Below are 12,756 nucleotides of genomic sequence, written 5' to 3'. Positions count from 1 at the left end.
ATACTGCCATGGCTTACGGTTTTTAAAATCGTCTAAAAGTACGATTTTTGTTATCAACACAGCAGCCACATCACTAAAAATCATAATGGCCGCGGCTTGTTTGGCGTTATCGCGTCTTCAATTTTAATTTTACTAATTTCGTACGAAAATACAACTGAAACATTGACCAAAACACACTAAAAGTGTTATTTTAGTTCGTTTAGACTGAAATGGCCGCAGTGCAAGGCGCTCCAGGGAACAAAAACTGGCCAGCTAGACCCGGTATGCAGCATCAGAACAGTCAAGGGCCTGCTTCAAGTATGACTTTAAATAGGACGATAAACTTGTATCCATTGACTAATTATACATTTGGGACCAAGGAGCCGCTGTTTGAGAAGGATGCGTCGGTTCCCGCCAGGTTTCAGAGGATGCGGGAGGAGTTCTCGAAAATCGGCATGAGGAGGTTAGTTTTTCAATGAATTTGATGACTGTTTGTATTTTTTGACAACGTTATTGCTAAAACTACAGAGAGTGTGCAAAGGTCTGTACAAGTTTCAACTATAACAGTAATTCACTATCAATGGCCAAAATTATTGATCTATGTCACAGAGCATAGTCAAAACTAGGCTGGATTCACCAAAACACTTTTGCCTGAGATTTTACGAGATTCTGCCCCTAAGACGACGCACTGAACAAGCTTACGATAGAATATTACCTCAAACACACAGCCACACAAGAAATCTCAGTATAAATACAGTAAATTGTAATTCTATTTGCTATCCTATCTCTCACAGGTCAGTAGAAGGAGTGTTACTAGTTCACGAGCATGGTCTACCACATGTACTGCTGCTGCAGCTGGGGACGGCATTCTTCAAGCTGCCTGGAGGAGAGCTCAACCCTGGCGAGGTGAGAGAATCAGCCACATAACATGCTATCTACAATTAGCAAAAGTAACTGTTAAGTCCCTTTCAGTTTCACACAATATGTATGTACTGAACAATTAAAATGCAATTTGGTAAACACATAGTTTAGCTGGAGCTTTAGATAGGACATAGCCCACTTTATAACAGGTATTTCTCTTGGCACACAGGTGGAACCATATGAGACAGCTAGTATTATCCTAACTAATATTATAAATGTGAAAGTAACTCTGTCTGTCTGTCTGTCTGTCTGTCTTTTCTTCACGCCTAAACTACTGAACCGATTTGTGTGAAATTTGGTACAGACAGTTTGGAACTTGAGAAAGGACATAGAATAGTTTTTATTTTTAAAAAAATATATAAAAATAAAAAATAAAATTTATTCCGGACATATAGCGCCATCTATTGGTCAAACCAAAAATATGACGGAAGTCACTATATCATGCGAACGAAGTCGCGGGCAAAATCTAGTCTTAGTTATGTTGCTGGTTGGCTGTTAAGCTGTTCAATTTAAGGAACTCATTGCTGACTGAGACTAATGATGGTCACAATCCCCAATCCATGGGAACGACTTTGATGATGATGATGATGATATTTAAAACTTCTGTCTGTGGGTTTCAGGATGAGATTGAAGGTCTGAAGAGGCTGCTCACAGAGACGCTCGGCAGGCAAGATGGAGTCAAACAGGAGTGGCTCATTGAGGATACCATTGGTAAATTATATTTTACTTTATCGCTTTTACCTCTATTGATTATGATCTTAAAGTCTTTAATACTCTAATGTTTTTCCATACAGTAATTTTTGAATTCCTGCTTAAATAAACATTGGAGTATGTGAAACATCCTCTCCAATTGTATATCTATATCAATTCATATTCATTTCTACGTAAAGTTAAAACACACGATTTTATGAATTCATAATTATGTTTCTATAGTCTGACTTCATCTACCCATACCTTTTTTCACCCGATTCGGGACTTCTCGCCATAATAAAAGTTGAAGTACATAAATAAAAAATCCTTTCCAATCGTATATTATGTGTTATAGTTCCTAGGAAAAGCTCCATACGTTTTTGCTCATACTCCTTTTATTCTACTAATTCAAACTTCAAAATTTCCAGGCAACTGGTGGCGTCCCAACTTCGAGCCGCCCCAATACCCCTACATACCGCCCCACATAACAAAACCGAAGGAACACAAGCGTCTCTTCCTCGTTCAGCTACAAGACAGAGCCCTATTCGCAGTACCCAAGAATTACAAGCTCGTCGCAGCACCCTTGTTCGAGCTGTATGACAACGCTCAGGGGTACGGACCGATTATATCGTCGCTGTCACAAAGTCTGTGTCGGTTTAACTTTGTGTATATGTGAGGATTTTTTTAAAGGTATAGTAAAATGGTTGGTTTTGATGTAGTCTCTATCTAGCTTGGGAATTGCTGGTCCTGTTAAAAAAATTGTTTCAGCGTTAAATTCTTACCAATGTTATAAATCGTACTTCAGAGAGCACATAAATGTTGGTTCTGTGCCTGATCTCTCTCCGGTGGTGTCGGATTGTCGTCCCATCGCGCGCAGAGAGTGAAGGAATAGTGAGTGCGCCGCAGTCCAAGCAAATGTGCGCGCACTATAATATGTATGTCCTGCACGGCTGGCTGATCTCCTTACATGAGAATAGCTCTCAAGCTTTCGCATACAGACCAGTGTGCATGTACATTTAAACACTTCCGTATGACTATTTTCGGAATAATTCTTAAAACCAAAAGATAGAGACTACATCAGAATTAAGTTAAATACATTTTGAAATACGAGAATTTGTCTGACTAAGAATGTTCGAATGTGTGTGTGACTGATATAGGTGTAACCAGAAAACCATGATTTCAAAACTGAATATTATATCCTTTTAAACATTTAGGTAAACAATATTTTTTAGAAGAATTTTGCATGCTCAATGAAATAAATGTGGGTATGGACCAACCTCTCAAGTATAAGTGTGGTTTCGATTCCAGGTCAGGCAAGTACCAATGCAACGCAATTTCTAAGTTTGTATGTACTTTCTAAGTATATCTTAGACACCAATGACTGTGTTTCTGATTGCACGTTAAACTGTGCTGTCATTGAACATCTTTGGCTGTTGTTATGGGTAGTCAGAAGCCAGTAAGTCTGACACCAGTCTAACTTAGGTTACTGGGTTGAGGAGCTCAGATAGACAGTCACTCCCTGTAAAACACTGGTATTCGGCTGCATGCCGATAGACTGGAAGCTGACTTCAACATATTATATGTAGTTGGGAAAAAGTCTAATCAGATGGCCAATTTGTTTATATTGAGCATGCAAATTCTTCAAGAAGAAGTAAAATTTTATTTTCACCTTATAATTACAAAATTGTATATTTCATGAAATCTTCAACTTGTGTACTGTATTGCTAGAATTAAGTGGAATTTAACAAAAATATGACAAAACTCTCCCATTTCAGCTGCGTTTTATTTATTTGTACCTCAAGAAAGAAGATTGTTTTTAGACTTAAGTGTTACTATAGAAAAATTATTTCTAACTTTGTATGTACTTTCTGACTGGAAGCTGACCCTAACATAGTTGGAAAAAAAGCTAGACAGATATACATTTTTTTCTGTAATTATTACTGCACCAAAGACTAGCTTCAGAATTACATAATGCTCTTATATCTAATTCGTAAAGAAAGTATATGAATTTTATGTGTAAAAGAAACATTTATATACATTAACTCCTCGAAAAATCATGATTTAGAAGGATTGTTACTGAAAACTTAATAATTATTCATGACATATTTATAAAAAAACGAAAAAAATTTGAAAGTCTTAACATGTAATAGCTATTGCCGGAATTGTGGGATGGAAAATATAAGGCTGAAGCCTTATAGACAACTTTATATAAGTGTATGCGCAAAACATGATTACCACAATATTTTGATTTGCAATCGAATTGTGATAAATTGAACATTTGCATTTGTATGTGAAACTGATTCTTTTGCATCCGGTTAGACTGGAAGCCAACCCCAACATAGTTGGTGAAAGGCTGTAGGTACAATTTGGAATGTCCTGCAGAGTTTGACTCTATATGACACTAATATTAGATATAGGTAAACTAAAGACTGATATTATCTGTGATAGATTTTAGCTGCTATTTTTTTAATCGACTAAATCAAAATTTTATTATCTGGTTCAAACTGTTATATATACATCCATCAAATATAATCTATTGTAAATGAATTTTAAATACTTCCTAAATTTGTATACAGATATACTCAAATACTTCAATGCTTGTAAAATTGCAATATAAATGGATTGTATTTTACGTAACATAATTAATTTAAATGAAACTTATTTAGCAATGTTTAAAATAAGGAAATTTTTTGATATACAGGAATTACAGTTTTTTTTTACTCATTGATATATGTTTCAAAGGGTAATAAAAATAATACTCTGCATTTTCTTCAAGTGAAGATTCTTTAGTTTTAAATGTTATGAAGAATTATACCAAATGATATTATTATATACATTTGTAAGATTAGGTATGAAAATCATTAACAAATTCCAGAAATTAAATTGCTCTTCATTCATTCGTCTACCTATTATATTATTGGTCGTCATCCTATTTCTTTTCTGGTAGGTACACAACGATTATGGGTAGAACTGGTAACTCTTAGGGTTCCGTAGAGTCGAGTAAAAACCCTTATCTGCTCACCGCGGATCGGTGATTTTAATTAAGTATGCAAACGCTTTTTTAACGCAAAAAGGTGGAGGTTCTCAATACCTACTATTTGGATGTTTGTATATTTTTGCTGCAGTTGCCGCTTTGATCCAAAACGGTTTCATGTAAATACATTCAAACCAGGGGCCCGATTCTCCTAATTTTACTTAAGCGACATACGATTCACATTCGACTGCGATCCAATCACGACTCGATTACGATTGAAACGTATGTGACACTCCGCTATTTTTTCATTGAAATAAACGTTTTTATCCTTGTCTGTCATTCAATAATGAATCATTTTGTCTGCAAATGGTTTACGATTGCAATATGATTGTGGAGCAAACTACCGTACAGACCAAAATTACCAAAGTAGCAGACCAATCGCAAACCAATCGTATGTCGTTGGAATACGATTGATCTTATATTAGTAGCAGAATGCCCGTTAAGGTTAAAACTGCTATTGCGATTCGATTTCTATTCAATTTTGACATTATTAACTTAGAAGAATCGGGCCCCAGTAGGGTCGCAGCTGGCCGATTTCATGCGGTCGGCAGCTTGCACGTGCCTTTAGAATAAAATGGTGCAACTAAGTCTCAGGCTTTCCCATACGGATTTACGGAACCCGAGAATGCGTGACCCGATTCCAACGTGACAGATTTTTAAATTGATATTTCACAACTTTTCTCATAAAACTACAAAACAGTAAAGTCGTGAAATGAATGCGATAACATTAAAATAAAAGTTTTTTACTCAAACAACAATGCGTTTGTTATTTTTTGCAGTTTTTCTTTATTATGTTAGTTTTATAGAATGCAAGTTGTGGAGTAAGGGAGTTGTACATTATGCTATCAATAAGAAGGATTATGGTAAGTATTCAAAACTTTTTTATCTTTTCTAATAGTATAGAGAGGAAAATTACTTATTTTTGGATTTTCAAAACTTTTTTTCACCATTAGAAAGCTATATTATCTTCCAGTAACATAATCTATATTCGTTAGTAGATAATTCCGGTGACAGGAACGAAAAATATTTTGGTGACTCAGTAATCTTATCATGACGAGTTCACCTTTTTTCAGCCCATAGAATTGATGCTGTCTTAAACAGCCAACTTTGACGGATTAGAAGCCAGAAACCGTCAGTTGCACAAAGCTCCAAAAGTTAAAGCTTCTTTAAATCTATTGCTGACTCTTTCTTTGTCAACAAGATAAAAAGTGTCAGCAATAGATTTAATGGAGCTTTGTGCAACCGACGGTAAGTCTGACATGATGTTTCTGGCATAGATTTAGGATCCCACTGTTCTCAGCCACTTAAAGACTAATGCCCATTTTCACCAACAAATACCTAAATTTAGGGATCCCCTAAGAGCATTTACGGAACAATTAATAAGAATTTTGTTTTCACCAAAGTTTAGGTGTCCCTTATACATAGTTATTTATGTCAAATTTGGAAGAGCCCTTATTTTAAGTGGCACTTAGATTAAGAGATTGTTGGTGAAAACGGGCAAGTTATTTTTATGACCGTTGAAAAACAATTGACCTTACAAAAGTAGATACCCGTGACACCCCCATGGATATATTATATTCTGGGGTTAATGCACACTTAACGAAGAAAACTAGGAAAGACGCCAAAATTTAACTAAAGAAAATCTACAATCCGTCCAATTCTAGATATGCACTCTCAAGATATAATAGTGTCAACCTTCGAGAAAATAGAGAAGGAGATTTGCGTGAAATTCTTCAACACGCCTCTAAATTACACCGCCACTAGCAAAGACAAGATACTGTATATTGCCAACCCGGATAAACGCAAGAGTTGTCCCCCTGTGAAGTACGATTATGAAAAAACTATCGTGGTAAGTTATGGTAACGCCATCAGCTTTTTAAAGACTCAATAGTTCATCGACTACATGAATTACGTCGTCAGTTTTCTTAAAACAACGCTACTATTCCGTTTTCAAGTGTCAATTTTCAAAGTAAACCGTTGTTTTAAGAATAACAAGGGACGTTTTTGCTGACTGTTAACTTGATCTATGGCCCTATTCATGGAAAACCACACTTTCAAGGTCCAAGTTTCCGCAAGAGGTTTTCCTTCACTTTTATATAGGTAGTCATTTATTGATGTTCAAGAAAGTACAGACTCGTGAACTGCTCCAATATTCAAAAGATTTTCAACCTTATTACAATAGTCGAAGGGTAGGTATGTTCGATTAGTAAGATTTTACAGGGTTGGTTACCATGCTGGGGCCCGATTCTCCTAAATTAATAATGTCAAAATTGAATATAAATCGAATCGCAATATGATAGCAACAGCAGGGGCCCGATTCTCCTAATTTTACTTAAGCGACCTTCGATTGACGTTCGACTCGATTCGACTGAGATCCAATCCCGACTCGATTACTATTGAAGCGTATGTGGCATTCCGCTATTTTTTCTTTGAAATAAACGTTTTTATCCTTTTCTGTCATTCAATAATGAATCATTTTGTCTGCAAATGATTTACGATTGCAAAATGATTGTACAGCAAACTACCGCATAGACCAAAATCATCAAAATAGCAGACCAATCGCACACCAATCAAATGTCAATCGAATACGATTGGTCTTTTATTAGTAGCAGAATGCCCGATATGGTTAAAACTGCTATTACGATCATATTGCGATTCGATTTCTATTAGATTTTGACATTATTAACTTAGGAGAATCGGGGCCCAGGTTTTAACCATATCGGGCATTCTGCTACTAATATAAGACCAATCGTATTCCAACGACATTCGATTGGTCTGCTATTTTGGTCTATACCTACGGTAGTTTGCTCTACAATCATATTGCAATCGTAAATCATTTGCAGACAAAATGATTCATTATTGAATGACAAAAAATGATAAAAACGTTTATTTCAAAGAAAAAATAGCGGAATGCCACATACGCTTCAATCGTAATCGAGTCGTGATTGGATCGCAGTCGAATGTGAATTGTATGTCGCTTAATTAATTAAGAGAATCGGGCCCCTGGTATCTACTCAGAAAAGTTACATAATTATACTCTTTACAATACATGATAAACCAACGCATTTTCAGGACATGCCCATTGGCTACAAATGTCTTCAAGACCGAGATATAGCCAGGATAATTGTCGACATGCTGCGAGCTAGCATTGAAAAACCAAGTATGTATGTAATTAAATAGTTATTCCGTTATGTACGAAATTTGAAAAGTGGAAACTCAACGGTCGGCGAGTTCTACGAAGACTAAACTGAACAACGTCATTAAGTAGGTAAGTATAATCATCGGCACGAATCTTCAGCGCTGACCTTCACTTGCGCAGAAGTAGATAATTTATTGGGTCCCTTTTGTGGTTGAAGTGAGGCGCGGGGGCGTTGTGAAGCGGTGATTGGCCCGCAGCGCATCGCGTTATAACCGTCACTCGGGATTGGTTCTTTGCTAATAAATCACTTCTGCGCAGGTGAAGGTCAGCGCCCAAGATTCGTGCCGATGATTCTAATTGAACGGCATCTTGGCTTAGCAGGCTATTGCAACACACATTAATTCAATAATTTTTAATGAACGTCTTAATTTTATTTTACAGTACCAGCGAACAGTAATGATTTGTTAAGAAGATTCCAAGAAAAGGTTCGTAAAACTAGTGCTTTCGTCCACTTGCTAACACCAAAGCTCATTTCTGAGAATGAACTAAAAACATAAACCCTACTTCTATACCTACCTAATCGATGCTGAAAATTATATTAAAATCAGTTCAGCCAATTGTGAGATACCTACTTTAATTGAGTAGAAACATACAGAGAGGTATAGTTATCGGCACGGATATTGAGCTCTCGGCGGAAGAGTGGGGATCGCTTTGCGCACTGTACACTTAAGGCAATAAACCAATAAATCACTTCTGCGCAGGTGAAGGTCTGGGCTCAATATCCTTGCCGATGATTATAAAACTGAGAACCTCCTTTTTAAGTTGGTTAAAATACCAATGCTATTTAAATGCCATAGGGACGGGCTAATTATTTATTTATAGACTGACGACACACCCAGCTCGAGTCTCCTCGCAGCGTTAGACCGTAACTTCATAAACACTCACTACCACGAGGAGTGTAGCGACCTGGTGAAGAAGCCGGTGGTGACGCGCCGCTCCGCCGCCGGCACCCTCGAGATGTCGCCGCAAAACGAGGAGTTCTATAGAGACAAGGTCTGGCCTCTCGGGATCGTTATGTACCAGTTCGATGACAGAAGTGAGTAGGTCTTAAGTAATAAATTGTCTATTAACAAAAAAGTACCTACTTAAAAGAAAGCACTGGAAGCAAACCCGCACACTCATACTTGAGAGGTTGATTCCTTATAATAATGGCGTCCACGGCCGATTTCGGCCATGTGCAGTTCTCATATAAGGAGATCAGCCAGCTGCACAGGACATGTTATAGTTCACGAGCGTTTGCGCAGACACAAGTGCACTCTCTATTCCTGCACTCGAATAGCCCGATGGGACGGCAATCCGACACGACCGGAAAGAGATCAGGCACAGGACCGACATTTACGTGCTGTCCGATGCACGGGTGAATCACTCACCAACTTCCAGACTACGGGCTGCTTTGTGAAAGTTTTGCGTCCCCACTCAGAGACATTTAATGACGGAATGTCATACAAATCCTTCACTAAGGAATAGCTTAAGTAACCATTAAATGTCTCTGAGTGGGGAGGTTAGAAAACCTACAGAGAGATTTCGGCCCGACCCGGGAATCGAACCCGAGATCTCGGGCACAGCAGCCGTGGTCGCGACCACTAGACCAACGTTCCTTACCACCACGACTTCAGACTTCACGACATTCTAACCATTAAACAAGTTAACAAGAGAAAAGTTAAAGAACATTATCTGTCCATTGCATCATAGTTATTTTATTTATTTATATGTATCTAGGTATATATCATTTTATTTTTGGGTATATATTATTTAGTAGGTATATATTCATTATTTACGTATTGTTTATGTAGGTATAATATACAATATACAGCTGTTTTCTTCCATTTTAATTTCTGTTTCCTTTGCTTTTTACACACTGTCTACATCTCTTTTATTCTCTTTTTCCTTTCGCAGGTATGCTGGAAGAGATTTCTTAAGAAATAAACATTACCTTTGTAAATTCTTTCTTTTCTGTCATCTTTCTCTATTATGTGTCTGTACAAAAATTTGTAAATAAATAAATAAAATAAATAAACACTTGTTATCAGTTGAGCGCCACGAGAGGTTGCAGATCCAGCAAGCGATGAGGACCATCGAGCTGTCTAGCTGTATCGTCTTCAAGATGATTAAAGCGCAGAGTGCGCTCAAGCCCAAGAACTTCCTGTGGTTTACACCCGAAGAAGTGGACGATCATATGCCACTTGGCTTCACGGGAGGCAATGTGGTAAGGGTTGCTGTACTAATATTTTTGCGAGTTGCTATTTATTTATTTATTTAAGTCAGGCATCTAAGGCCCATAGAAAATACAATCCAAACTAATATTATAAATGCGAAAGTAACTCTGTCTGTCTGTCTGTCTTTTCTTCACGCCTAAACTACTGAACCGATTTGTGTGAAATTTGGTACAGACATAGTTTGAAACTTGAGAAAGGACATAGGATAGTTTTTATTACAAAAAAAAATAAAAATAAAATTATTCCGGACATATAGCGCCATCTATTGGTCAAATCAAAAATCTGCTGGTAGTCACTATTCCACGCGAACGAAGTTGCTGGCAAAAGCTAGTACCTACATAAAGAACTTAAAACTGCACGCGACGACGTGTCGGCGTCGTGTTACGCTCTGAGGTGTCGCGTAGCCTTCCTCGGAACCTTCGATAGGCGAGACCCTTCGGCCAAAACTTCCTTGAGGAAGGTCTCGATGTGATGAGTTGCAACTCGCACCTTGAACGAATTGAAGTTCGTATTGTGTCGCGACTCCAACTTCTCCACCCTCAAGGTCCATTTGGTCTATGTGTAGATGAACGTTCGGCTGCACTATGCGTTTGGCTGCCGAACCTTAAGTCCAAGAAGCTGAGTCGACTCATGCTGACTTTAAGGTCTCTGCACACAGCGGGCGCGGCGCGGCGGGACGGGACGGCGACGCGACACTGAGCAGTTGTAATACTACTAGATATTACGGACGACGCCACAGAGCCGTCCCGCTCGGCGCGACGCGACGCGACGATCTAGTACATTGTGTCGCGTCGCCGCGCCGTCCCGTCCCGCCGCGCCGCGCCCGCTGTGTGCAGAGACCTTTATCATTAACCAGCGAAAGTAGCCATTAATCTTCTTGTTGTCAGACGGTGTCAATAATCTCGCCGCGTCTCCATCGTATCAACCAGACCAGGATGCGGGATCAATACGATTTGATCATAGAATATCTGAAGATCTTCGGATGGCCGATGATGTCCAACCGGTTCGATCGTGACAACTACGTCACTATCAACTGGAAAAACGTTATGAAGAGTGAGTTTGTTATATTAGCCTGTTTGAGTACGCACTTTACTAAGGATGCTTCTGCACGGTGCAAGTAGCTTGCGGATATTGAGGCACTTGCGCAGGTTACATGCATTTTAAAAACAAATACGTAGTAGACGTGATCTCACGAGCCCCAAATCAGGGTCCGTTCAGACAGACCGGCTCGGAGAGGAGAGCAAATCCTTAACACGTTGAAAACCGAGTTCTTACTTTTTGTGGTAAGGTTTATTTTTGCATGTGCACTGCTTTTGTCATTAAGATTGCTCGAAGGCGCGTACTTTTTCTCGGTCTTGCAGACGTTTGGCTCCGATTGCACGCTCTCGTTCACGCAGCCCTATCCGATCGGTTCCGTTTTGTGTGAAAAGAAAAATTGATGATTGATGCTCTTGCGTTGATGCGTTGATGCTCTCCGAGCCGGTCTGTCTGAATGGATCTTTGTTGCGTTATTATCTTAAATATTTATTTTATGCTTTGTCAAAATAAAAAATACATGTCCTATATTTTTTTCTAATATTAAATGCGGAATAATTAGAATCTCAATTTTTAAGGCTGTGTTCAAACCAAACTGACTGTCAGCCGCAGAATTTGAGCGAACGAGCATTTTGTTATATTTTCATATTCATATTACCTATTCACTTTTTCGTTCATCTGACCAACGATACGTTATGCGTAATATGTATTGCTGACATTCGGCGGCTGATGGTCAGTTTGGTTTGAATGCAGCCTTAGTACGCCGTCCGTCTAATGTGAACTATTGTTAACATGTCATATTCATATCATTTATTGCATTCCACAAGTTTTACATGGTGTTACAAAATACGCTTACCGCTACGTATTTGTGGACCCTGTTAGGGCACAGCAACATTTGGCATTTAATGCCAGTACCTTCATTAAAAAAATACTTAAAACTAATTCTAAATTATTATGGTGGTAGTTTTAAACATTAGGTATAATAGGTATATTTAATTTATAATTAAAATTATTATCCTGTGCATGCCACCAGCTAAGGAGCACTACTTAGAAAGAATGCCAGAGGATGCGTGGCTCCTGAACTCTGAGGGCGAGGGCGCGCCGTACGACTTCGACAGTATCACGCATGCGCCTGTCGACTACATGTGTGCCGACTGCTCGCTGGGACAACAGACTGTGCAGCCGCTTCATGTGAGACACGGATGCCCATCATCATCTTCCGAGCCTTTTTCTCAACTATGTTGGGGTCGGCTTCCAGTCTAACCGGATGCAGCTGAGTACCAGTATGCCACAAGGAGCGACAGCCAATTTGATCTCCGCAACCCAGTTAGGTACCCGGGCAACCCAATACCCCTTGGTGGGACTGGTGTCAAACTTAATGGTTTCTCCCCGTAACGACTGCCAAGGATGTTCAGTGACAGCCGGGATCTACAGTTTATAGTGCCGTCCGATACACAGTCTTTGGGGTCTAAGATAAATATACTTAGAAAGTACGTACAAACTTAGAAAACCACGCACTAGTATTTGAGAGGTTGGCTCTTTACCCACTAGGTCACCACGACTGTTCACCGATTTCATATACGTCCAATTAATGCGCTTTTATACATAGAAAAGTTTACTACCAAGCTTACTAGTCTTATAAAGCGGAGTATTAGGTTGCAAGGGTAAGGGTAAGGATTGGT

The 12,756-nt window shown here is 38.8% G+C and overlaps 2 protein-coding genes across 2 annotated transcripts; both read left to right on the top strand.

Annotated features, from left to right (window-relative positions):
• Positions 1-74: 74 nt before the first annotated feature.
• On the top strand, positions 75-3,362 carry Cpsf5 (Cleavage and polyadenylation specific factor 5). Its single transcript, XM_021340220.3, has 4 exons — positions 75-442; positions 774-885; positions 1,521-1,611; positions 2,019-3,362. The coding sequence occupies exons 1-4, from the start codon at positions 210-212 to the stop codon at positions 2,264-2,266; spliced, it is 684 nt and encodes a 227-aa protein (XP_021195895.1). The 5' UTR covers positions 75-209; the 3' UTR covers positions 2,267-3,362.
• A 1,879-nt stretch (positions 3,363-5,241) lies between these two features.
• LOC110380276 (uncharacterized) lies at positions 5,242-12,337 on the top strand. Its single transcript, XM_064043171.1, has 8 exons — positions 5,242-5,487; positions 6,289-6,473; positions 7,697-7,784; positions 8,205-8,248; positions 8,646-8,859; positions 9,854-10,029; positions 10,927-11,092; positions 12,108-12,337. Exons 1-8 carry the CDS (start codon positions 5,382-5,384, stop codon positions 12,335-12,337), a joined length of 1,209 nt encoding a protein of 402 aa, XP_063899241.1. The 5' UTR covers positions 5,242-5,381.
• Positions 12,338-12,756: the final 419 nt, after the last annotated feature.

This window comes from Helicoverpa armigera, chromosome 31 (assembly GCF_030705265.1).
Source record: "Helicoverpa armigera isolate CAAS_96S chromosome 31, ASM3070526v1, whole genome shotgun sequence".
Taxonomy (NCBI): domain Eukaryota; kingdom Metazoa; phylum Arthropoda; class Insecta; order Lepidoptera; family Noctuidae; genus Helicoverpa; species Helicoverpa armigera.
The sequence above is the reverse complement of the archived record's forward strand: the minus strand, read 5'-3'. Positions and strand labels throughout refer to the sequence as shown.

Coding starts and splice junctions, on each gene's coding strand:
- Cpsf5 (XM_021340220.3), top strand. CDS start 210: ATGGCCGCAGTGCAAGGCGCTCCAGGGAACAAAAACTGGCCAGCTAGA. Junction 443..773: donor TCGAAAATCGGCATGAGGAG/GTTAGTTTTTCA, acceptor TATCTCTCACAG/GTCAGTAGAAGGAGTGTTAC. Junction 886..1,520: donor GAGAGCTCAACCCTGGCGAG/GTGAGAGAATCA, acceptor TGTGGGTTTCAG/GATGAGATTGAAGGTCTGAA.
- LOC110380276 (XM_064043171.1), top strand. CDS start 5,382: ATGCGTTTGTTATTTTTTGCAGTTTTTCTTTATTATGTTAGTTTTATA. Junction 6,474..7,696: donor ATTATGAAAAAACTATCGTG/GTAAGTTATGGT, acceptor ACGCATTTTCAG/GACATGCCCATTGGCTACAA. Junction 8,249..8,645: donor TAAGAAGATTCCAAGAAAAG/GTTCGTAAAACT, acceptor ATTTATTTATAG/ACTGACGACACACCCAGCTC.